The sequence below is a fragment of the Falco naumanni genome, chromosome Z (assembly GCF_017639655.2).
Source record: "Falco naumanni isolate bFalNau1 chromosome Z, bFalNau1.pat, whole genome shotgun sequence".
NCBI lineage: Eukaryota > Metazoa > Chordata > Aves > Falconiformes > Falconidae > Falco > Falco naumanni.
In genome coordinates this window covers 71894778-71921634 of record NC_054080.1, presented here as the reverse complement: position 1 = coordinate 71921634, position 26857 = coordinate 71894778, and the positions used below count along the sequence as shown (strand labels likewise).

General features: G+C 45.0%; 1 protein-coding gene across 2 annotated transcripts in view; it reads left to right on the top strand.

Moving 5' to 3' along the window:
- The first annotated feature begins 1197 nt into the window (after nt 1-1197).
- Nucleotides 1198-26857, top strand: part of EGFLAM (EGF like, fibronectin type III and laminin G domains) — a 77938-nt gene continuing 52278 nt past the window's right edge. For both annotated transcript variants that reach the window (XM_040580291.1, XM_040580290.1), the window contains exons 1-4: nt 1198-1859; nt 20037-20146; nt 22158-22241; nt 23999-24025. In XM_040580291.1, the coding sequence (XP_040436225.1) occupies nt 1748-1859; nt 20037-20146; nt 22158-22241; nt 23999-24025 (333 nt within the window). In that variant the 5' untranslated portion in view covers nt 1198-1747. The remainder of the gene's footprint in view (nt 1860-20036; nt 20147-22157; nt 22242-23998; nt 24026-26857) is intronic.

The window sequence follows — 26857 nt, the reverse complement described above, 5'->3', positions numbered from 1 at the left end:
CCGGGAATTCCTGCCATGGGCCCCGCACTTCTCCCACATGTGCTGCGATTCATCCGGCTCTGCAAAGGCAGGCTGGTAAGGGTGTGAGAGAGACACCACTGGCATCTCAAGTACGCTACTCGTCATCTCTAATTCCCACACCCTTGAGCATGCTCTCCTATTGGGGATCACTCTGAAACTCTCATGCTGTCCTTTCTAAGGGGACCAGGTTTCTGGCTCCTTGCTGTGTCCCTGAAGGACGCAAGGGCTGTCCTCTTCATCGTCTCCTGTGAAGACTTTGATCTCCCCGTCCAACTTCTTCCTGAGGTGCTTTTGCAGCATATGGGCTCCAGCTCCCTTCCTCTGATCTTCTGTCCAAAAGGACTTAGTCACCATTTCCTTGTCTCCTCTCATACCCCAAAAGGGTACAGCTTTCCTTATTTTCCTGTCCCAGCATTGTTCCCTCAGAGAGACAGATTTTCTTCTGATCTCCTGTTTTTTCCCCACGTTACTAAATTACAGCCTGGAACTCATTGAACAGAGTATCAGTGTTAGAAATTTAATAAAATTCAAAAAGGGACTGTATAAATATACGTAATTTATATGGACGTCAAGCCCACTCAAAGTTATCGAGGTGAACAGCAAAACAAACAAACGAAGCTCATTTCCAAACCAAAGCCCACACAAACCCTCAAGACGTAACAGCTCTGGTGTTTCAGGGTTTAAAGCGATCTCCAACTGGCCGAGATTAGGATGAAACCTAAAGCAGAGGGCAGATAATCCCATATCTGCCTAATACGCATTTTCATGCACCTTCCTCTACCTGTTAAATTTCCAAGGTGGGATACCTGACCAAACAGATTTGCTCTTTTGTCCCACCAATGCTATATCGCTCAGAAGGGATGCTTTGGACTTCTTATCTCTTCCTGTTTTTTCATGGGATCCTCAAACTCCACGTCTCCCCCACGCCTTCCTCCCCCACCCCTCCCCCTTCCCTCTAATCTCCGCAGGGGTTTCTATATTAGTCGGAGTGGCTGGATAGGTCTCAGCCTCCATCTGGGTGGATTAAATTTAAGTTTATCCTCTTAACTCTGCAACAACTTCCTCGCTGAATCCTCTCCCTAGCGTCACCTTCGCCCCGGCACTACGCTGCCGCTTCAGCCCCGTCCCTCCCAAGGAAACCAGGGAAAAAGGAAGGAATCATGACCCCAAGTGTCAGTGCCGTTGCGCCCTGGGGAGGGGGGCCGCCGGGCTGCGGTCCCGCCGGGCGGGAGGGGGCCGAGGACATCCTCTCGCGAGGGGGGAGAGCAGGGAGGGTCCCCCCTAAGGAAGGGGTGTCACACCGCCCCGCGGTGCCCTGGTGGTCCCGGGCGCCCATCCCGCGGGCAGGGCCGGCCGGCTGAGCGGGCACCGACGGCACGGGCCGCCCCGACCCCCCCCCCCAGGGGCAGCGCCGGGGCCGGGAGCTGCGCGGCGGCGCCCCGGGGGGAGGTGCCGAGCCGTGCCCCGCGCCGCGGCGGCCGCCCCACGGGCGGCGGTAATCCCATCAAGGGCCGGAGCCAGCCTCCTCCCCCCTTCCCTCCCCTCCCGTCCCTCCCTGGCCGCCGCGGGTGCGCGCCCCGCCGCTCCGCTCCGCGCCGGCCCCCCAGCCCCGCTCCCCGCCCGGCTGCCGCTCAGGGGGGAACGCGCGGCGGCGACCCTCGCCCGTGGCCACCGGCCACTGGCCCCCGCTTCCCGGCTCGGGCGGCGGCGGGGGAACGCGGCGCACATGGAGGTGCCGGGGCACTGCCGCCGCCGCTGCCTCGCCTCGCTGCTGCTCCTGGCTTCGTGCATCGGGTGCGCGGCGGCGCCGCCGCGGAGGAGCATCCCCCGCCGGCAAGGTAGGGTGAGCGGCGGGCCCGGTCGGGGGTCCCAGGGTGCCGCTGGCCGGCCCGGTCGGGGGTGCCCGCTCGGCGCCCGCCCGCGCCCGGCGAAGTTCCGCGCCCCTTTGGAACCGGCGTTGCCGCGGGACGGGGGCACACGCCGGCGGGGCAGTGCCCGACAGCGGGAGCGGCTGCCGGCCGTCGCGGGGGTCCGGGCGCTCCCGTGTGAAGTGAACCCGTCCGGGAGCGGCGGGGGCGGTGGGGGTGCCCGCCCCTCCTGCAGGCCCCTGCGCCGCCCGCCCGCCCGCGGCGGGGAGAGGCTGCCTCGGCGGCGGCGGGGAGACGCCCGGGGGGCGCGGGGGTGGCAGAACCCGTCTGCGATCCGTTTTCTCTGGCGTTTTACACCCGGTGCCGGTGGGTTCGCCCAAGTTACAGACCGGGACCCGGCAGCTGCTGCCGCCGAAAGGCACAACTGTTTGCCGTTTTTCCCTGGAGCCGGGGCCGGTGGTGCGGCGTGAGCAGCCCCGGTGCCGTCAGGGGGTCTGCTGCCGGCAAGGCGGTGCCGTGACGGTGGCAGTTGTGTGTGCGGTACCGCGTAACGTAAACACCGAGTAGTAAATGTGACAGAAAAATGGTTAGGAAAGCAATCATTCCATCAAAGAAAGTCGTTGTGCTGTCTCAAGCATGCTGTGGGGTGCTGCAAGGTCCTGCCTCAGGCTCAGCGTCACCTGCAGCCTGCGGGGTTGTGTGTGTGTGTCCGTCCCACAGCGGGCGGGGGGATGCGCACGGTGATCAGGGTGCTGGTTGTGTGGTCCTCCGTGGCTCAAAGTTAGAAACCGGGGCTCTGGGCTGCTTTTACAGCCCTTGCGGTCTGCAGTGCATGAAACAGTCAGGTAAAATGTAAACGGCGAGATGGGACACAGCGCGTGGTGAAGTTTGACGTTCTGCACACTTAAAAAATGCGGCGTTAAGAGAAGATGCTGATGCCTGAGACCGTCTTAAAGGCTGCGACGATCCTGGAGGCTCTGAGGCCACCACCGATTTTTATCACAGAGTTCACCGGGATGAGTTCAATGGAGAAGATAACAAGTTTAGTAAGTTCTGCCTCAGCTCGCAAAACGTTTCCAGCTTTAGACCTTTTTTTTGCATATATCCCGCAGCGTTACAGGATTTGTACTGTTGCTTTTTACACTCAGTATTGTGTGTTCTCTTGCTCTTGTGAGAAGAAAAAAACACAACACAAACCACAAACGCCTGTGCAGTTGGAAACTTAATACTTAAATACAGCCTGAGCTTAAAGCCCTTACTGGACAGATGGCTAATTTTACTGGTCTGACCTTGTCTCTTAGGGATCTAGTCCCATGATCCTTGGTTGGCATAATAGCTGCCATGAAGTACTTCAGGAAATAAGGCAGACAGTAGTTGTGAATGAGATGATTAGTAGCTTGCATTAAAATACTAGGTGTGTGAAGTTGGTGTGAATATTTTTAAAGATTCCTCCGCTCTACTGGAGCACTTGTTTCCCCTAATTGTGGCAGGATGACAGACCTGGGGGAATGTATTTCTGTGCACATTAGGTTAGAACAGTTTACAGCTCAGAAACAAATTGTTTGTAGTATTGTGGAGAAGATTAATTAACACACTAGCATTGTATTTATCTTACTTTTGTTAGCTACACATTTTACGTTCATTGTTTTATAACTTATTTCAGGTTCAGTGACTGATTCAATCATTCTTTTTCTACTTCTTCGCCAGTTCTATGTGGGAGCAATTTTTTCAAAATCTGTGTGAACATTTGAAAATGCACTTGTAGCGAGATTTGAAGAGGTAGATCCCCCAGATAGTTTGTGTGCAGCAGTATATGATTTTAATCCCATCTGCATTCTGCCAAGGGCTATTGGAATTGAGGGCTTCCAAAAATCCCATGGCTGGGTACCCACTGTGAAATGTTAAGACGCTGAGAGCAGGTATAGTTCCAGGTAGCTCACGTCTCTACCTTGTTCTGCAGTGTGTCACATGGCTGGGAAGCTAAGAGTAGAAAGGAACTATCATTTACTCACACATCCAAAAGTAGTGGGTGAAGAAGAGATAAGATAGTAAAAAGTTAATATTTGTTTTTTCTTTCACTTTGCCCTTTTATTAGCAATAGAAATGAGACTTGTACAGGAATTGTAACTGAGGTGATAGCAAGAGGTTATATTGAGAGAGAAATAATAAAACCAGTTCATCTTCAATAACTGGGAGGTCCTGTGGGTCAAAAGAAAAAAGATACTCAAATGCATCTCCATTTTTCCAAGTTTTTCATACAGGGCTCAGCTGACAAAGATCAGTTTTGTCATCCCAAGAAAGCAGCAGAGTGAGAAATTTGTTTGTGACATTAAAAATATATAGTAAAATGGCCACAAATGCAACTTAAATTAATCTTCAGGGGAAAAAAAAAGCTGTCATGCTCAAATTTGAAACATCCTGATGACTGCTAAACTCATTTGAACATTTATTTACAGTTATATGATACATTTACTAGAGACAAGGAAACGGGATGACAGACGCTTTGGGAAGGGCTTAAAACAAATCCTTAGACACCGTGTGGTGAATAGTGTAGCTGGGAGCCGATTAGACTGGGGTGTGCTGCGGGTTTCACATTGTTTTTTTGCAAAGCCTTCTGCAAACACCAGGTTTTCACTGCTTCTGTTTCAATTTTTGGTCAACCAGTTGAAAGCTGGAGAGCCTAAACCTAGCCCCCAGTGTGTAATAGTGTTGCTAATATAATCACAATGATACTGAATTTTAATCGTTCTATGATTTTAGAGAATTACAGACGAAAGAACCAACCATTTAGCTGATTTCCCATGAATCCTTTTTTTTTTTTTTTTTTTTTGAGTATATTATGCTTGCCAACTAATATAAACAAAGAATTGGGCTTGTATTGTATGTATTTCCCAGATGTCCATAACTGTAGACATCACTGGCTTTGTGTGTAAATGCTGGAGAAATCAGACCAGTTAGTGTCTGAAGACTTTACAAGAGTGTAGCACTCAGTATTGGGGCCAGATTTTCGAAAGAGCCCAGATCCCTGGTCAGAACTACAGTAAATGACTTTTTTTTCCAAAGAACTTGGCACTACAATGCTTCAATTCTTCATAAAATCTGGCTATAATAAGAGCTGCTGGATATGGAACACTTGAATCTCTAGCCCTGTTTAGGTATCAACATAGGGCAAACTACCTTGAAAATCAGGTCTGCAGATATGGAAAATATAGCAGTCTTTGGTAAAGAAGGTGCTTATTTGAGTTTTTAAATAGTACAGATTTTTTTTTAAAAAATAGAGTGAATTGTAATTCACTGTTGTAATAAATCCCACATGTAAAGCATGCAAGGGTGAGGTTGATCTGCTGCTGAACATGAACTGTCTGGGCAAAGGAATGAGTTTAAAGCTGAATGATTCCTAATGTAAGGGCTGCAGAGCTGGCAGTGGTGCATGTCTGTGAGCTAAAACTAATAAAGAAGATGTGAATAATTTATTTGGGGAAATATTAATATCATCCTTTTGTTGTTTGTGACATAGGCCAAAAGGCAGGCTATCAGACGACAGTGTTTGATGCCTTCTACACGAATAAAACCAACCAAGCACTAATTATATACATATTTGTTGTTGTTTATCGCATTTGGGAAGAAGCTGTGTCACAATGTTGTGTGACATTTTCGTTTTTATTTGACTTGCTGTCATACCTCTGGGGTCTCTACTCAGGTAAATCTGCTAGTGACGATGAATCCCATTGCCACCTTGCACAGGTATGAGCATTCCCCCAGTACCCTCCAGGGCAGCGGTGGGAACGCAGTGAGGTTTTTCACTTAGCATGTCACTGTTAATCACTCATTTTGAAGTATATTTTATGATTTTAATTAGTCTTACTCACAGCAAAACATGTTGGGTCCTTTCCATCCTATCTTCCTCTGTAAAAGAAAACTTTTGATGTATATTTCTCTTGGGCACCATTTTGCCAGTGCCACCTCTAAAACTACTGTAGACTTCCACCAGTGTTCAGAAAGGTAAAATTAGACAAGACATTTTTAAGAAGTGGTGGAATTATACCTATACCAGATACTGGGGTTCCCAGTGATGCTTTGGAGAAGAGGGGTTGTTTTGGAGTTAGGGAAGTAGAGTGAGCCTTGGGAAACCTCTCTATCCTGAGGCTGTCACAGACTTGTTGTGAGGGTTTGTCAGTCATTCCCAGGCCAGATTTTCAGTTTTTGGAATGGGGTTAGAGTGCTTTTTGTGCTTTTATCCTTTTCCAACGAGGCCACATTAGACAACAAAAGGACTTCTGTAGGGTGCTCAGTCAAGGCTGCTAGGCATTACCTTAGTAGTAATACATAGGTGAGGATGCTTCCATATCTTCCAGCATGCCTTGCAGAAGAAAACACCCTCTCTTTCTCTGGCCGATACACAGCGGCACTGGACTAGGCTACAGCGGACACACAGTGACACTGGACTAAGCTACAGCACTGTGCAGAGTGTACAGGTCCTTAGGAGTGAGCACATCTGATGATCAGATTTACCTTCTTAAACTTAGTGGTAGGGATTCTGAGTGTCGGTCACCCAAAAGACGTCCTGAGGTGCAGGAGAGTAACCTGGTGTCTTAAAATGGAAGGTATCTGTGCGTAACTTCTCTTCAGTGCCCTATAAACTCATTAGCTGAGAGTGTTCTTAGGAGTTTCCCGTTCCTCAGGTCATGGTTATATTGGGACTCAACCCTATACCTGATTCTGTTTATATCCCTTTAATGTGGTCTGAAAATAAAATTAAAAAATAAAATAAAAAAAAAGAAAAGGTGACTAACATTGTTACTTTGTGATGGAGGCTCAAAACAAGACTGATAGGAATGTTCCACAGCTTTTCCGCCACAAGGAAGTGAAACACCAAAATAATGGTTATAGAAAGGTTTTCTCCTATTAAAAAGGTACTAAAATATATCAAAGATGCCTGTAATCTGAGTAAATTACCATGAAGAGGTCTCTGCAGACTTTATTATTTCATGTATTAAGGAATGTACTGTTTGGTGCCATATTTATCAGTGAATGTGCAACAGTGGTCTGTGATCATGCTAATATAAATTTTCTAAACCACAGACACACAGGAGACTGTGTTAGCTATGTGATCTTACATAAAATTTCCAATATCTCTGTGCAAACAAATGGTCTATCTAAAAAATCCCACAAACCAAACCCCAAACCTGTTTTTCATAATTCCAACCGAAACAAAATACTTTTGGGTAAGAAGAGGCAAGATTTGATTTCCTTTTATGTTTTAGCTTTAGTGAAGATGCTTACACATGATAACCAAATTAGTTGCTTCTTATAACGTGAACATCCAAACCACAGCAAAAGGTGAACTTTACTCTTTCAGACTTTTCAGTGTTGCTGAGCTGAGGACAAACACAGCGAAATTCAGCTTTGAAAGTAACTGCTTCAGGAGGACATAAGCCACCGAAAATGGGAGGCTTAGGGGGAAGCTCCCTTACAACCAGGTAACTAACTCAAACCTAGGTGATGATACACTGTGTGGTGATCCATAAAACTCTACAGGTGAGCGGTGTATCGTGTGACATGCACCAGTTCTTCTACCAAGGATATGCAGCGTAACTACATCCAGGAGTAAGAACTACTCATGAGGAAAGCTTCTCAGGATATTGGCCTCCAATGAAAGAGAAATCCATGCAATATTGGTCCAGGGAGCCTTTTATTCAAAAGCAAGAGGATAGCTATGGGGCCACGGGAGAAACTCTTTCTTCCATTAGTGCCTTGCTGGCCATGTCGTTGGATAGTCAGAATGCACTGGCTTTGTTTTCTTAAAAAGATCTTTCATTCAGGCATTGCCAAAAGTTATCCAGGATAATTTTTAGAGCTAGAAGAGATTAGCCACGTGCAAGTGCTAACACATTCTGCACCTGGCTTTCTGGGTGTGTCACCAAGTGGTGATAGGGTATCTCCATTTACGTATATTAACCTTATAGTTAATAAACGCTTTTTCTAAAACAGTGCAGATAGCAGTCCCTTAAGAGCAGCTCTTCCGAGAAGCGGACCATGAGCAGTTCTGAGTATCCCCGTGTCCTCAGAGGATAGTCAGACTGGTGTAGCTCAACAGAAAGGTATCGTAGGCTAGAGGAATCCCGAACCAGATTATTATTCACATCTCTCTCGATTTTTAAAGTAATTTAAACTTGCTGGCACCTGTGAAAATGGTGGTGCAGTCAAATATCAACACCTGTGTACATTTGGAACTTGCAAGTTGAATTGTCTTTCTAAAATGAGGGGAAATGAGCATCTTATGATTTGTGAGCATGGTGCTTTCAAATACAGAAATTATTCAAATTCTTTTGATGTGTCAGAAACATTACTGCACATACAAAGTTTTAAACCAAGACTGGCTTGTGTTGCTGAGCTCAAAAATCTGAACAAAATCCTAAGGGCAAAGATTATAGAGAACTTTTCTCAAGTTAAAGCCTTTCATGCACAAGACATTTCAACTAGAAGATAATTTTAGGAAAAAAAACATTAACAAAACCCCTTAAGCTGCAAATGATGGAACATAAATGTCTAGGACCAAAACTTTTGTGGTTTAGTTAGAAACAGCAGAAGCTAGAACTTGTTGCTTGGAGCAGAAATGTGAGCTCTGTTTCATATTCTGCTTTCTGGATAGTCACAGGAGAATGCAACATGTTTCTAAAAATAAGCAGGCTTTTTATGATGACTGTTTACAGAGATAGTCACATTGCAGCTGGTACTCCAGCCATGAACAGGGACCAAAGTTCTGCTGGCATTTTTAGTTCTCCTTCCCATTTCATGACAGTCACATTCCTACATGAACCTGTTGTGTGCAGGTTGCTGCTGTTCTCATGGCAATTGAACAGCCATAATGGCAGCGCTGTGGTATGGTGAACTATGCAGTCAAGACTTACAGCTGCCTCCATATATGTGCTAAAGGACTTAGAAGGCAGAGATGAGAGTGTTCAAGCCATTTACCTCTGTGGAGTCATAAGATGAAGTAATCGTAGAGAGGCTGGTAGAAGAAACCTGCAGAACATAAGGGGTTCTTCCAGTCACTTCTGGACGAAGGACTAGACAGCACCTAAAATGGGCAGAAAGGGGTAAGAACGAGCCATGTGAACAGTCTGATGCCAAGAGAAGGATGTGGCTTGCACGGTGAGGCAGCCCTGGTAGGGGCTGGGGCCAAAGGGTCGGACTCTGTGGGCTGCAGAAGCCACTGTGCTGGCGGAGCAGGGAATGCTCTGAGAGGGTTAGGGAGTGTTAGATACTGGCTTTGTGGACATCATAGCTGTGTCTGGGTCATTCACTGTTTGTTCCCTTGTGTATTTAGTCTTTATGCCGAGATATATTTCCGTGTCTCATTGTTTCTTGCAGCAAAGAAAGTTTTCGTCCCTCCCAGTTGTTCTCCTAGCTTTCACATCCCGCTGCTGGTTACTGGCGCTTTGGATACACAGCCATTTCCCGCACTAAATCTGTGCAAGGATTCAGGTTTAAAAAAACGGGTCTATTTCAGTCACTTAGTAGAGACAAAGAATTTCCTCTGTGTTTTTTTTACTGATACTGCTGGTGAATGGAGAGACTTGCTGACTGCAGAAGGTAGTGAAATTATCCCATTTCTTATGGAAGGAACTGAATCAGAGGAGAATTTCCTGCTCCTTGAGAAGGTGCCAGACATCCTCCCTGACACGGCCTTCAGCAGCCCTTAATAGTATCACAGTTGCAGTGGAACTGGTTTCTCCAGTCAGCTTGGGATGGCTGCACTGCTGCGGTGCTGGTGGGGTGCTGGTGGACGTGCCCTTGCAGAGGAAAGGCCAGCAATGTCCTGGGATGCAGCAGCAGGAGGAGTGTAGCCAGCAGGTGGAGGGAGGTGACTCTTCCTCTCTCCTGAGCGCTGGTGAGACAGATCTACTGTATTGGGCCCACTTCTGGGCTGCCCAGTACAAGAAGAGACATGGACATACTGAAATGAGTCCAGCAAAGGGTCACAAAGGTGATTGAAGGACTGGAGCATCTCTGGTATGGGGAGAGGCTGAGAGGAACAGTTCAGCCTGGAGAGTAAAAGAGTCAGGGGGATCTTACCAACGTATCAATAACTATCTGGTAGGTCGAGTCATGAAGATGGAACCAGGCTCTTCTCAGTGGTGCACTGTGACAGAACTGGAGGCAATGATTTCAAACTGGAAGCAGGAAATTCCATTTAAATGTAAGAAAAAACTTTTTTGCTGTGAGGGTGACTGAGCAACCTTTTGCATTTAGCTTGCTTTTAGCTCTCCTCCATCCTGTCATGGACTGGACAAAGCAGCAACGGGACCAACTGCTCTGCTGGCTACAGAGAAGCGTGTGTTTGCTTTAGCCATGATCAATGCAAAGATGTTCGACAGGCGGTCGCTGCCATTTGACGTAGTGTAGCTATATGAGGCCTGGGCTGAAGCCTTGGAGATAAGCAACCCACGTGATTATTTTTGTCCTACTGAGGCTTGACCAGATCGTTTGTGTCCACCAATAATGAGTTCCAAAACAATTACTTAGGACTTGTAGGGATTGTGAGAACCCAAGATGCTGTGCGTCCCATCCTCACTCTGCACGTTTGTTGCTTGTCACATGATCAGCTTTGTCCTCTTTATACTGTAATCTTTTTGTGTGTGTGTGTCCCCACAATACATGTGTGATTGTTGGGTTTTTCTGTCTCACCGCTTTTCCCGAAGATCCCCTTGAATTTTGTTTCTTGTACCAAGTAAACTGTTTCTTCAAGAGCTGTTTTGTATTGTACGTTAGTGAAACAGAAATTTGTAGTAGATAAAGCAAGGAGATTAAGAGACATCAAGGACAACATTTTTCAAATACCGTGAACGATTTTGCCATGGTTCCCATTGAAGATGATAAGCTTTGGATAGCGAACACATGGAAATTATACTCGTGTTGACTGATGTGAAAAGAAATTTTCAAGTTATTTATTGGGTATTGTAACAGTTTAAGTGGCCTTTTTATTTATATATCTATTTTATCTATATAATGAAGTGGTATTTTTTGATAATAAACACGAAGTCTTTCATATGTGGTTCTCTTATGTATTTTAACCATGTTGTAAATGCTCAGAAAATATACCAGGCTTTTATCCTTATTTTTATAATTTCATTTCAGAACAGTAATAGCCTGCTTAGCAGAGTTTATTTTCACCAGCAATGCTTAAGACCCAGTTACGAACTTGAAGCACTGTGTGGTCAACTTTGTTAAGGCTTTTCTGTTTCTGCTTCTGATACTGTTTGGAGTGCCACGTTTTCTGCAGCTCCTCCAAGGTTCATGCTTCATAGCGCCTCAGATGTGTAACCCATGAATGAAAAGAGAACAGCCTTTTTTATTTTGGTGAAGGTGGGTTAAATTCTCTTAGACTGGTGCATGAGGGGATGGAGCAGCCCTGAGGTAGGAAGGTGGAGGGAAATGCCTGAAGGGAGAGGGATGGAGGAGTGGGGAGGTGGCAGGGCAGGAGGAGGTGTGAGACCTTGCCCTTGCCACTGCCAGTGAGCTGCCCCTTTTTCTCAGCGGTATGAGGAAACTGCCCCTCTGGATGACACAGCTTTCCTTGTGTGCAGCGTTTCCCCTGTGGCTAACAGGGTCTGTCTCACCTGGGCAGCAGGTGCAAACCCACTGAGGTGCCCAGCTGGAAAGCCACAGCTGCGGGCTTCTGCTGCCCATCAGCTGTGTGGCTTTTTGACCAATTGCTGTTCCCAGTGTCATCCCAGTATAGAAAACTGTGGGAGGAGACAGGGTCTGAATGTAATGCCAAAGGATGCTATCAGCATGCTGGTTCTTACCCAGCCTGTCCTACTGATTGTTAAAGTCTGTGGCACAGACATGCTATCATGCTGTTGCTTGATTTCAGCTACTTTCTAAGACTCAACTTAAAGCTCCGAGCTACTTTTTGAAAAAATTTATTTGAAAACTGATAAAGCAGCTGATAAGAGGTCAGGCAGTGTCAGGGCAGGCAGGGCCCTGGCAGCAGGCAGGACTAGCTGCAGCTTGCCAGCTGCTGGACACATCTGCAAGGACAAGGCAGCTCTAAGCCCCCAAAATCGCAAGCCAGGAAAAATGTTGAGCTTTGCATTCAAGCAGCCTGTAGGCTGAAGCAGGGAGAGATGACCCTCAGGGCTGCCCTTCGCTGGGAATAGGGACCTGGCTGTCACCTCCCTCTGCCAGACCAAGGTGCTGTGGCGATGTCAGGAGTCGGGGCAGCCATGCCCCAGTGCTGGGGCTTGGACAGCTGCAGCACAAGCCCGGTTTTAGAGGCGTGAGAGCTAGATTTTGGCTTAGGCATCCAGGAATGCACATGAGGTGGTGCAGGTGGAGCGCCGTGGTGGGGCTTATTACAGGCATCTATACTGCATTTATATTGGAAGTGGAAAGCTCTCCCATTAGTAGAAATTTTTCACCAAGTTATCTCAGATGCAGTTATGCACCTGTGTTAGACAGACTGGCCCCTGATCGACCAGTAATTATTAAAACACAAGACTGTAAGGGTTATCCAGAGATTTCCCTCTCTGTTCCTCTTGACAGAGGCAGGAGAGGTATAAACTAGGCCTTTGCTCAGAGATAATGGTGTCTCCTGCTTTTAATAACCTTCAGCACCAGGAATTCCCCCAAAGCGGTTCCGGTGTGTAGCCATCCACAGCCAGAAGTTTTTTTTTTTTCCTATATGTAGCTTTAAAAAAAATTATTTAAAAAATCAGTGTCTGCTTTTCCTTCACACACCTGGAAGTCACTGTGCATTGCACAGAGCTGCCCTCAGTTTTGCCCTCAGCTGCCCTTTGCCTGCAGTTGGAGCCTTCCTGGGAGCAGAGCCTTGCTCCAGGCAGGAGCACGGGGAGGGGAGCGTGGCTTCTGGCCTCTGCCCTTCTCTTCCGTGATCTGCAGAGCCAAGGCAAAGCAGGAAAAGCCGTGACAGAGTTGCCACTGACATTGTGCCTCTTCGTTTCTAATGGGATTCATGGTGTTGCACTGTAGCTTAAGTTCTGAGCTTTGCCTCCTTCATTCCTCTTCCTTGGGTTATAAATACCCCGATGACGGTCACCTCAGATGTACCTGGGGAAGATAACAGATGCTATATACTGCAGCAGAACAACATCACGTGGCTCCAAGCCTGCTATTATTATAGTGTTGAATGGTTTCGTTAATCGTTTTTATTACAGTATTTTTAAAGGACTAACTGAGGTTGAGTTCGTCTCTCCAAAGGTTTGTGCACCACGATCTAGGTCAAAACCTGTGACACCTCTTCATGGCCAATAATATTACTTGTGGTCTGTGCACCAGTGCTCATTGTGGCAGTGCACAGGTGATCCAGTGGATTTCCCCTGTGTGGCAGTGGTAGATGACTCGTTCAGAGCAATGACTATCAAGATTTCTCCATTTTGATGTTTTCCATATTGTTGTTGCTACTTAGGGTGCAGGACAAGGAGAGACTGGCTGAGATTTTCCAGTGTCAGGTCATCGTCATAGTTGTGGTGGTTGGGAGATTCTTGCTGTCTTACATACCACCGCTGGGCAGTGGGAGCTGGAAAATACTTCAAAGAGATTAAAAGATGGCACATTTTTTTCATTTAGGATTTCCTGACCTTTTCCGGTTTGTCATGCTGTCTTCATTCCACTGCAGTGTTTGCATAACCTCGTTCAGTCTGTAACAAGAAGAACAAAAAGAAACAAGAAGAGGCTCTATTGCTGTTTATTGTTTTACAAATGAGAATTTCACCATTTTTTCAGTGAAAGAGTGAATGGGCCATAATATACTTTGTTTCACCTCTAGGAATAGATAGACTTTCTTCTTGAAATAAAGTTGAATACATAATAAAGTTGCATAAAGTTTGAAACAAAAGAAATTCAAAGGAATTTCTCTTTCTGGAAACTGTTCGTTTGTTGGGGTTTTTTTTTTGTTTGTTTGTTAGTTTGTTTTCTGAAAACGCATTTAGAATTAGTTTGAATTGTCTTCCATGAGGTTTTTTATTCCTGTTTCCTTATATTGTGACATGTTAGTAGTGACAACCAGCATTTCATCAATAAACTTCTGTTGTTTCATGGGACACAAACAGGAGACACATCAGCCTTGAAAATAAGGAGTCACTCAGTCGGTACCACTTAGCTGTTACCTACAGAGATTAAAAAGTAAAATAATGAAATGGTTATCTCATTTCATTGGCATATGCCCTATCATTAATAGTAGTACAGAATACGTAGTATAAAAAATTTAATTTTTCAAGCCACGAATTAGTAAAGATGAGATGAAGAATCTGTTTTCCCCTAAATGAACTACCATATTATTGCATGTGGATTATATCAGTGAATTATTTATATATTATTTCAGGACTTGAGAGTACCTGTAGCTACCTACATGCCCTGAAACAGCATATACTTCTAAAAAGGAAAGAGAAGATAATATAGAAAATATAATTAAAATTCTAAAAGAACGTTGTCCAGCCCCAACCCTTTCAGATATTCCATTAATGAATATTTTAAAATACTCTGTTTTCAGTACTATTTTAATCAATTTTAAAATGTAAATACTTTTCAAAATTTCCCCTAAAATAGTAGTATCAGCTGTGACGAGCTTTATCCAACTCGTCCAAAACACTTTGGATATGAAACTTGTGAACACAAGAAATGTATTTGTTTTGAATGGGGGTGGTAGTGGTGGTGGTGGTTGTATTTCCCCCCCCCCCCCCCCCCCCCCCCGCCCCAACTATTCGTCGCTGTAGAAAGATTTTTGGGGTCACTTCATAACTAGAAGGAAGGAGGAACTTGCCTGTGTCTGCCTGAGCAGTTTTCTTGCAGAAGCTGGAGGAAAGCATCCAGCCAAAGTGGTTGCTTCTGAGCTGTGCATGAGGCCAGCATAGTTAAGCTGGCTGGGGGCAGTGGGTAGATTAATTTGAAGTGTTCCTATGAAGTACCCAAGCCAACTCTGCTTAGAAATGCAAGGGTAGACATGGAAGTGACGTGTCTGCTGTTGAACTCAGTGATGCCAAGGAACACCACAAGGCACTGGTGTGTCGTTGACTGGCCTAGGCTGGGAACTGTTCCCTGAAGGCACTTTGCCTGTGGCCACCCTGATGGTAGCCTGTGGGTGTGTAATTCATGAGCAGAGGCTGTTGTATGTGGCTGTGGGAGCCACAACGGGAACGACACTTGTATTGATGGGATAAATTTTTTCACCATTTTTAATTTGAGCTGCTTTTGTGAAGCAAAAATTTAAATAATGGTAGTTATTGTAGAATGGTAAAATTAACTCCATCTTAGGGGGAGGGCTCACATATTCTTCAGCTCACTTCTTGTTTGGTGACTTCTTCTCTGGTTCAGTTTTTGCATATTTTTAGAAGTACAGAACCAAAGAGATCTATAAACAAGGAACAAAATAGCTGTAAACATAAAAGTAAATACAATGTTGTCAGCTCAACATTGTTTATCTACAGCTGAATCCTCATTAACTTCTTGTATGTGATACACTTTATACAATGTCTAGTCATAATATGTGCAAGAGTGCTCCCCCTTGATTAATCGTTTCTTTGCATGGGACCAAAGTCATTGCTTCCCTTATCAGTTTCATTAAAGCATTTTGGCCAATATCATACTTTTTGTGCCTAACAGGCCAGAAAGGAGAATGACTGTGTTTGTACAAAATGCATTTAACTTTTTTAAAAATATAAATTGGTTCCTTGTTCTTTATGATCAGAGCTAATCTCCGTGCCTTCTTAGGTATTGACCAGATCCAATAGCAGAGGATGCTTGCAGGTGGGATCATCACTGAGACAGATCTTCAGCGTATGTACGAGTAGTAGATACATCGCACCTCTCTTTGTGTGCTGCTTCCCATCCAGCAGGCTGCAGAAGGGAATGGGCTCTGTTAGGATTTTGCACTGTGCGTGATACAACCAGACTGACAGAGATTTCTTGCTGAATTTTGAGAAGAAAGGCATTTCTGACCTGAATTGTAGGAGGAACTACCAATACCAAAAGAGTTTTACCCTTGAAAACTGTTTTTATTTTTTATAGTCTAAACATGACCTCTGACATAAAGATGTAAATGTTTAGACCAGTTTTAGTATCCATTCTTAGTGTGCCTAATACATGATCTGTAAAATCTTGCAGAATACCTCCAGTGCACATTTATCTCAAAATAATTTGTTAGTAAGACAGCGGTATGTATTGCAACAGTTGTGATCAGCTGACAAACTGCTTTGATGTAGTGTTGCAGCATGACTGTTTCATTGCCCTGACATCAGCTTCTCCATGGCATAAACCTTTCTGTGTCATATAGTGCAGCCACTTTGTCATGGTTACAAAGGGAAAGTCCTGTCCAAAAATGGACATTTTATACTTTCTGCCGGGTTGTGTGAAATTTGGACTCTGGTGTTCAGAAGTGACTCTGAATCCCTACATGCACATCAATAAGCTGCACGGTCAGGGAGTGGTGGCTGCAGAGGACTGTGGGGACTACCACACAGCAGGAGATGCTCCTCTCTGCCTTGCCTTCTGTCCTCCCCAAGAAATAGCTCTGTGCATGGGGCAGGGCTGGCCCAGGTTTTCTTCTTCCTCTCGGCTCCCAGTTTAACCGGGAGGCAGCACGGTCCACGGCAGGGTGAGTGTGGTAGTGTGGTGTTCCTACTTGTTGCACCGTTCTGTCACAGGCAGGGCAGGACACAGCGGCGCAGTGAGCGGGTCCTGCACACTCATTAAACCATCGTTTGACCAGTGAGCATCATCTGAGGCTGCTCGCAAAGGCAGTGCTAGGTGCCCATGGTGCTGACACCTATTTCCCAGGCATGCCTCCTGCCACCATCTCTGTTGCATTAGGGGAATTCCCTGACTTCTAAGGAGAATTCAGCAAGGAGGATGGACATACAGACCTTTCCAGCTCCTTGCTCTCATTTTCCCTGGCTTAAGTTTCTGTTTACTCCTCCAGTGACAGTTTATAGGCCAGTGTAACTGAGGTCAGTATTGGGCTCTCTGTGTCTTTTTCATCATCTGCAGACTGGAGATACTATTTTTTGGTAGGTCTGCATGAGTAATTCATGGTGTGGCCCCTTATTAAACAGATGTTGCCTCTCTGTTGGCAGATAGTCTGTACATGGATTGCATTCTTTTCAAATCTATTTGTTGTTCCAAATTATTCACCAAATACTTTCCGTAAATAATTTTATTGGCTTATAGTGCATTCACAACATGAATTTGAAGCTTGCCTTATAGGAGTATTTGTCATTGCTGGTTAAAACCTGTTATTTCAGCAACTGTTCCTCCCAGCAAACTGGTCTCATAGAAGCCTTCCCAGAAAGTGATAAAAGGATGGCACAAATGTACTAAGTGTGAATGTTTAGGGGGTATTCTTTTTCCTTTACTACTGATGCAGCTCTAATACTAGTCTGCCTCACTGGGTGTTGTGAAGATTGGAAAGGTGTGTTCTGAATGTGAAATGCTGCTTAAGTAGACAGTGATACCCCAGCCCTGACTGCTCTTCCCTACCTCTCCTTTCGATAGGAGGTGATGCATGGTAGTGTATGGTCCAGCTACTGCTGGGTGCAGGGCAGGAGGCGAGCAAAAGTGTTACTCCTCTGTGCTCATGGCCCTGGACCAAGCAAGGATCCATGAGGCTAAGTCTGTGCTAATAAAGAAAATGCGTGAGGGCCCAGACAGCAAGTAGCTTGGCATGGTTTTCTTCTCATCTGTATGGCTGAACTACTTTCCTTCCCAGAAGGTGTCTGTACTGACTTACAGACACCATTTGTGAGCTGTTCTATCCTCCAGACCATTCCTAGGAGGCTGAACCTGTGCCATGGACTGTACAGGCAATATGGGTATGGAGGTGTCCCTGTCTTTGGGTCCAGGGTAGTTTCCGGCATCTCAGGAACGTGTTTAAAAACCTGCGGGTTGCTCAGAAGCATTGCTTGAAGCACTACGTGGTTATCTGTTTACTTGAAGATCGATCCATTTAGGATATGCTCAGCTTCTCAGTGCCCCTTCCCTGGGAGCTAGGGGAAAGGAGGTGCTGGTGGTGTCCCTGGAAAGGTGCTGGGAGGGGATTGCAGCTCCCTGTCATACCGTCTGGGAAATGCAACAGGGAAACTGGGAATCTGGCTGGTGGCTTATGTTTACGGGGTAGGAGCCTGTTAGGGCAGACTAATTTCTTTTGCATGCTCCCATCAAATCAGGTTGCATCACTGCAGGTAAGGAGAACATTTCATAAAGGTAGAGCCCTAAATACGTTCTCCCTCCTTAATGTCTAAGTGCAGTGCTTCCTGTTATGGCTACACAAACTTCTTGGGGATGTTGTAACAGTGCGTTGGTCTTCAGAACTTATTTCAAGTTGAACTGATAAGTTAGATCCTTGGGATGTGTAGAAAACACAAACCTCTAGCATACAATGGGGAGTCGATTTTTCTGAAGGTATATATATATATATTTATCCCCTGTTGTGTTGTTTCAACAATAAAAGGACAAAAACCTAAAAAATTCTTGGTGAGGAGCCCACTGCATGCAGCCCTTGTGCAGTCTTGCCCAGGAGACAATCTGCTGGGAATTTTTTTTTAGGTAAGAATGGCTGAAGCTTCAGGTATAGAGACCAGATGGTGAGAGAAGTGGGGGTCTCTTAAACCTCATTTATATATTTATCCTTTTATGATTGCACCTACCACCGTCCAGGATTTCTTTTAGCACTGAAGAGAAATAAATAGATGAAAGGGCCAGGAAAACAGAATCATTGGTGTTAACTGAGGGGTGTGGACCCTGACTGGCCACACTTGCTCACTCCAATTAAGTAACGTAAAGCAGAAAGTTTCCTAGCAGTGGGAAAATGCAGGGTCAGTTTGAAAAGGACCAGATTATCAGTTCTGCTCTTGTTTTAACTACTCAAATATTGATGCTGATCAATACTGTGTGGAGTTTGTAAAGCAGTTAAGTTTTGTATTTAGCTTCAAATCAAATATGTTGGTGGAAGTGACAAGTGTAAATCTGATGTAGGCTTGCTCGATGTCTAAAAATGACCTTTACAGTAGCTTGTTTTCCCTTGATATTTGGTCAGAGTTAGTGGGGAAAAAAAGGGGAAAATAAAAAGTTTCCTTAGCCTTTACTTAAGATTTTCATAGGTAAGGGCGTGCAAAAAAATAAGTATAGTAAAACTGTCACCTTGAAAAAAATGTTAAAGTGTCACAATCAGTCCTCTATTACAGTTGCTTGTTAGGTGGGTTTGGTTTCAAAAGCACGGATGATGGTGGTTTGGAGAAGTTGCGTTAAAAATCTTGCTTGGGTTACAGAGCAGACATGCTCTTCTCATGCCCTTTTCAGGCGTGCCCTTTCTCAGATGGTAAGTGCAGTTACTAACATGTCGCTGGAGAGGTGGAGCTCAGGGTTTTCTTCTTCTACAGCCTTTTTTTGCAGTAGATGAATCAGCCATTGTACTGAAATGCCAGCCTGGACCATGGGAAGAGAGGGAGATGCGTAGGTGCTGTGAGAGCAGTATAGCCGTATAAAAATACCCTCCTCCTGCTGCAGCTGGTGGGAGATGGGGTTGATTGTGCCAGCACTGGAAGTGTAACAGCAAGGGATCTCATCGCTGTAACCTGCGTCTGGAGAGGGGCAGACGGGAACTGAAGGGCCCTTTGTCCTCTTCTCATCAGGCTAAACTTGGTTCTTACTTAAATCATTGCCCTTCCCACCTGTAGCTGTCATGAAGGAGTTGAGGTTGCAGAAGGTGGCAGTGATGGGGAGAGCACTCAGTGGTGGGAGAGTGGGGTCTCTTGGCCTGTACCAAAGTAGCAAATGGCCAAAGATGTTTTGATTTTGGTTTGGTTTTCCTCACACCGGGGTGTTGCTGTGGATATGAAGCCTGGGGTGGGTGTAGGGTGATGGGGAAGCTGAAGGTGTCCATGAGGTGTCCTGAGCTGATCAACAGATCCTTGCCACTGAGAGAGAGGATGTCCCCTTTGGCCCTCTCTCCTGGTATTCCACTGCTGCCTCGGAAGGCAGAGGTGGAGAGGGAAAAGGTGCACCCAGTCAAATCTGAGTAGTGGGCTACGTTAGACAGTTTGGAATGAGGGCAGCACATGTCTGTTCTTAGGCAAAGGAGAGGTTTTAAGTCCTGTGGCTTCTTACACAATGTCTTTTTGTTTTGAGCAGACAGACTGGGACCTCCTCTTGATATACTGCTGGATTCGCTGAACTGCACAGCGTTCAGTGTGCAATGGAGGATGCCAAAGCAGCATGCAAGCACCATCACAGGATATACGGTAAGCGATCCCCTGCACTGCTGGTAGAGGACTGAGCAGCCTCGGTAGCCTACACAGCCTCAGACTACACATGCCACACGGTGAAGCAAACAGGAGGGCCCACTCTCGTAACAAATAGTGCCATTGCCCAGAAGCAGGCAGGGGACAGTGAGCTTGAATGGACTGAGCTGTAAGCTTAAGAAACAAGCAGTTCATGTTTTAGAAGCAAACTATGATGGGAATTTGGGTTGGATGCCAAGGGCTTGCAGTGGATATAGATTTTTTTTCCCTGTTGTTTTCATGTAAGGATCTTAGCACTCTCTGCAGCTGATAAAACAGTAGAGCGGAGCAGGTCGATATTACACTGTGCAAGTGAAGGGAGATGCACGGTGATGTCAGGGCCATTCAGATCCTTTGACTTGTACTTCCAGCCTGAGGATTGCTTTAGCAGGAATGGCTTTTCCAAACTGCACCTCTAAACCTTCCCAGACTGGCAGCAGGTACAGGGGGAAGAGAATTTCATGGTGTCTCTTCCTCTGATAAATACTGTACTTCATACCATCCCTGGGAGCCCAGCCACAGCCTTAAATATCAAGAAGTCCTTTGTTTTATTCCCCCCTACCTCAGTGGTGAATTTTCCTTAAAGTCAAGCGATTTTCCGGTTTTACCCAGCAGTTTTATAGGGGAGGCTCTGATCCTGTCCAAGCTTCAGACACGTTACCTTCTGCCTGCTGGGCAAACCAGAATGGCTAAACTAAACTGGGTACTGTGGTTTAGTGAGCGAGCAGAACAACCATGAGCACTAATCTGCCACTCATTTTTATTAGGTATTGTTTTAACAGGTATTTTATGGCAGTGAAACTCAGTCCCCAAATGGAAGTTAGTGCAGAATGAGCACCAAAAGCTGCGGGCTATTGAATCGAATTCATTGTTTTCCCTCTTCAACAAAAAACAAATAGCAATTGTTTTTGTTAGGATTTTCTGTGGAAAACTTTGTAATTTACAGAAAAAAATCTAGTTTTACATAAAAACATGGGATGCAGAAAATTCCTACCTACCTTCATTATTAATGTATGCTGAAAGAGTTACAGAATTCCTTCCATTAGGTATTTCTGGTACACATGCCCTTTCATCCTATGGGCTTCTGAATGGCAGTGATGCAGCCCAGTTGCAGAGGTTTTTTTATTTTTATTTTTATGAAAGTGCTTGTGGTCTAGGACACCAAGAAGTACTTGCTGTGGCCAGAACCTGCTGCAGCCAGGCTCTGTCTGTAGTTGGGTCCATGTTTTTTGTGTGAAAATAGAGATGCAGTAAATGGCGTTTCTACAGGTGATGATATTTTTCAAACAGTTGCAATACTTCATAGTCAGAAATCATGAATAGTTTTCACTTTTCATGCAGTGGATGAAGCTTCCAAGCCCCAGTTTGTTTTTAAGCCTTGATCTCATGTATGTCATAATAATAAAATCGATGGCAAACAGCGTGGATAGTGCTCTACTCAAACCATCTGCACTTCCCGTTAACTTTTGATGCTGTGGCATTGCAGGGTCTCTGTGCACAGGAAAGCAGACTCTCCCTCGCTTGTTCGTTCCAGCACATGGCAACAGACATGGAGGGACGTTTATGATACAGCAATTTTTATAATGACGTAATCACGTACTGTCAGTATCTTCCTCATATAAAGTAAAATGCCTAACTTGTGCAGACCAATCCCACAAATCTTTAGCTGTTCATGCTGACCATGGCCAAATGATGCATAATTAAAGCTGTTGGTTCAAGTCTGCCCTAAAAGCTAGGCTGTGTTTCACTTCTGTTCCACGTATAGACTGTAAGATGGTGTCCTTTGGCCTTACTGACAACTTCTTGCAAATGTGAAGGGAATGGTAAAGGGCGTTAGCTTTTCACGCATTTGAAGAAGAAGGGTATCAAAGGCTCAAATGCTGTCCACGATGTGATAACAATGCATTTGCTTTTAAGTCATAGAAGCATTGAGTTACTGCTTTAACTGACTTGACTCTATCTTCTTCCCAAGGTCTTTTACTCAGAGGTTGAAGATAACAAAGCAGTTAAACAGCTCTCACATGATGTTCCCCTGAGTTTGGATATGCTTAACATGGTGAGTATTTCTTTTCATCAACAGTCGGAAGCGCTGGAGCAGAGCATTCAAGTGGGAACTTGCAACTGTCTACTTGTTGCTGGTTTGCAAATTATGGTGAGGATCCAAGTCCCAGATCTGTTCTGGGTCTTGGGCAAAGGGAAATCACAATGTTTTTCTGTAATTCAGTTGGTATGATACACTTTTGACCCTCATTGTCTGATTAATTTATCATGTAAAACTATTGGGACTTGCTTGCATCTTCCTAATACTGTCCTTTGGCATCTACTAAAATAGAAATTTTGATTTTGAATATGCATTTTCTGTGTACTTCCACACATGGAAGGGGAATTACGTGACTATGCACAGAGATGCAGTATCAGTGTATGTGTATTGTAGTGTCTGACACTGGTAAGTTTGCGAGTTAAAGGAAACACAGAGTTTCCAGTGTATTTTTGTCTCTGTGTGAGACTGTGGCCTCCTGAAATACAGAACTTAATGTTTAATAGTGCTGCTTTAGTTGTACACTAGTGCAACTTGTCCAAGTTCATCCCCTGGAAGACTTCCTCAACTTCTGGTTTTTGTGTGTTCTTGAAAGCACTACTTTTCCTCCTCACCTCCTATCTCACCCCTTTCCTTTAGTTCTGTTTCTCCTTTTATCTCTCCTTTTCTTTCTTACTTTGCTTTATTTCATTCTCCCTTTCTCTTTCCTCCTTCCCTTTTGCTGTCCAATTTCCCCTTCCTTTTCCACTTGTGAATGAACACTACCCCATCCTCTTCTGCACAGCTGAGAAGTTAGTGCCATGATGGAAGAATTCCTCTGTGCTTCTGGGTAGTTTTAATAACTGTCTGCTTTTAAAGGGTTTTCTCAAAACATGCTGATGCTTCCCTACTGCAGAGAAGCTGTCTTTGAGTTCTGCAAGGCAGGAACAGAGATTTTGCAGCCTCCGCTTGGACAGAAAGTGAAGGAGCGTTGAAGGCTGGGTGCTGTGAGGGGATCAGTTTCATAGCACACCCTGCAAAGGGCTGTCTGTCCACGAGACAGGAACGTTACCAGCACAGGAATCCAAGGCTTATGTGTGTGCACAGAGGGACATTGCAGTCTTTCCAGTCTTTCTTTGGTGATCCTTCTTCACAGTTCAGTTTTTCCCACCTTTCTCTTCTACTCATCTTCATTCTCCTTTGTTGCCTCACCCCTCTTCCTTCAGCCTCCCCATGTGATGCTCAACAAACTGAGTTCACTGATATTTCCTGATCCCCGCTGGGCAGTGCTCAGAAACCTTCCCCAGGAGAAGTGTGAGGGGGATACTCAGAGTTCCTGCAGTTTTCTGTGACTCTGGTTGTCAGTTCTGATTCTTGCAGGTTTGTGGTATCACAGAGAATGAAAGAATATTGTTGCCATGATATATTATTTCCTTATTTATCCATTATTTTCTCCCTTTGATCTTTACCTTCGTATTCCTTGTTTTGTTGTGTTTTGTTTTGTTTGTTTTTTTTTTTTTTTTTTTTTTAAAAAACACACCCATTCTTGCTAGTAGTGCCCACAAAGATCAAACAGGACATTGGATTTTAGGACATTGGATTTTATCTTTATCCTGACAGCAGTAATTCTGACTCACTGGGAGAACAGTACTGGCACAAATGAGTGATAACCACATAGACTACTATATGCTGCAGTATTAGCCTTGTTTTAATTCACTGACCCATTATTTATGTGTTTTTGCCATCACTTTTTAGTGTGTTATTTCGTTAACAAGTCCTGTTTCACTTTTTCCCAGGGTCAACTTGAAGGACAAGCAATTTTTGTAAGTATTGCTTCACATGAAACTTGGTCACAGCTGTGATTTCAAATGAATGAAATCGAATGTGCCTGACCTGGTCTTTCCACAGATTCACACACAGAAGTTGATCTCAAATGTTGATTCTAATTAGCACGTACAGAGGATCTTTTGTAGTCAAAATGTGGCAAATAGCAGCTAAAGCTCAAAATCTGGAGGCGAAAAAGGTGGACACATGTAGGTGCAGCAGCTCTCTTTTTAGCAATGGATAAGCTTTTCTCTCAGTCATCAAAACTATAGATGTCTTGTTTTGCTGGGGTAAATTTTTCTAAAAAAATGAGCTGTATCCAGGCAGTGAGGACTAAAGAGGGACAGGGGCAGCTGGGCAGTCAGACACACAGTGGCACACACAAAGCCTGCCAGCTGAAGAGGGGATGAAGAGGAAAAACCTAAGTTAGTCCAGTGAGAGGCGAGGAGGAGGAGGAGGAACGATGGAAGAGGCCAGCGACGCACTGCCCAGGAGGAAGGAGTGGGAGACTAACAACTAGCATAAAACAGGTTTGAAAAAAACTCCCAGCTCTCGTAATGGCTTTGCAGATGGTAAATTATTCAGAGTAATTATTTCCAGTCCTGCACTCAGTCCAGTCTGCTTCCTGTCGTCAGCAAAGGATGGGGTTTGTTGTGAGGGGGGAGCAAGGAGGAGGTGCTGGGGTTCGGGTAGGGTAAGCACAGCGATTTCTGTGTTTAACGGAAGTTCCCAACATCATCAGCCTCTTGAAAACCTTGGTTTCTTTCATTCTGAGTGCTGTTTTAGGAATGGAGAAATCCCACAAAGTTGGTGGATCTCATGCAGAAGTTTGGTTGGACTGTAGGAGGCTGATGCCCAGATGAGACCTCAGGATGTGCTTGAACCAGGACTATCTGGTTCAGTCCCAGCTGAGCTGAGTCTGGATTATGGCATTTCAGAGTTGAGGTTCCATGCTGGGCCTTTTTTTTTTTGCTTGGTAAAAATAACACTTCTGAGGGGTACTTGGGGAGAAGTACGACTGACTGCAATTAATCAGCTCCCAGCTGTCATTAATCCTCAGGAAGTGGTGTTTTCTCTGAAATGCTTTCTGTTATATTCATACCAAACTCAACAGAAATCTGCAATAGTTTTGTGGTTAAGTCTGCATAGGTCATGTTTCTGTCACTAAGCCTCCTCTCCTGGTGCCAGGTACAACGCCGCTGCGTTCTCCGGGGACTGTGCGAGACTGTCATAGCAAGAGCAGAACTGCGTTGCCTGTTTCTGCATGTGCATGTGCCTGTGCGTTTGCAAAGGGGATAATGTATCATAGCTGTATTGTATCATCTTATAATAGAGAACATGTGAGAGCGGCCAGGAGAGGTGCAGGTGCCGTACAATTTAATAAGGCATTTGTTCTACTGGGCATAATGTTCAGGAAGTTGTGCGCAAATAATAAAAGAAAAACAGCAAGAAAAATTAGTAGACTTTAAAGGTGGGAAGTTTTGGGTCAGGGATACAGCCATGGAGAGCAATAGCGTTCCCTATCAAATCACCAAACACACCAGTACAAAACCAGGAGCGAGCAGCTGACACCAGTAGTGCAGGGAAGGAGCTGTCAGGGGATCAAGTGCCACTAAACCCAGCTCGGTTTCTGCAGCTGTGCTGTAATCCAGGGTTTGGTGGTTTTTTGGATTAAAACAAAAACAAAACAGAAAACAGATACTCCTTGGAAAATATTTTGTAATCCTCGTTTCTTTGAGGTGGCTTACTGCACAGCCTTACAGTTTCAACACACGTGGAGGGAGGGCAATCTGTGTGGCAGGGCAGGGGGGATATGCAGTTTCTGGGTACATCTGGCTCCTCTGCCACAGAGAAGGCATTGTGTTGCTTCACCCTGTTCAAGAATGTGGGGTTGTGATGAAAATACCAAATGTCACTTTGCAAGGTTTCAGCAAGAGTGTTGTGTAAGACAGAAAAGGGAGGTTGGTGCCTGGTAAAGCCCCACCAGCAATGTGATGTCTAATTTGGGGTGTCACGCTTCAAAATGTAGAGCCAGTCTGAATCAAGAGAAAGACTAAAAAAGTGATGGAGGCTTAACTCTTCCACATACTACCTAAATTCTTTATCTTTGAGTCCACAGTGTCTCTTCTGGGATGAGTAAAACTTGGGTTTAAAGACCCTTCTTCAAAATGGAAGCAAAAAAAAAAAAAAAAAATAGATTAAATAGGTACTCCCAGTCTCCTGGACAGGGGCGTGCAAGGAAATGTGTTTGTTCTCCAGAATCTCATTTGAAAGTGTTCTGTTGTGAGGTGGGTATTCCTGAGATTGCACGGGTCAGGGCAGCTTGGTGATGTCCTAAATCTTTACATATTCACTAATGCCTTGATCCTAGAAGATCAGAAAATATTTGATATCAAAGATACCCATTGTATGTCCAACAGCTGTGTTCATGGAGAGGACATTGCCAGGAGAAGGAGGCAGGTAGCCGAGCAAGGGAGCACTTTGCTGAGGTTTTGGGGGTACCTGTGTTGAACTTAAATAACTAAGTAGATGTTAGGACTTTGAGCTTGGTTCTTGCAGTCAATAAGATTCATTCTGTTTAGTTTACTCTCGACTTGATTCTGGAGGTAGTAATATGAGGCATGTGCATCAATATCACACTCTCTGCAGAGGCCAGGTTCCTGAATAGTGTGAAAGCAATAGAACACATTATGAAGAACTTTTTTCTCGTAAGAATAAATGTAATTGAGGGGGATGCAGGCAGGAAGAAATGCACACAGCTGAAATACAGATGGACAGTATGTGTGGCATGGAGGATGGAATGGCAGGAGCAGAGTCATTAGTATTGTCAC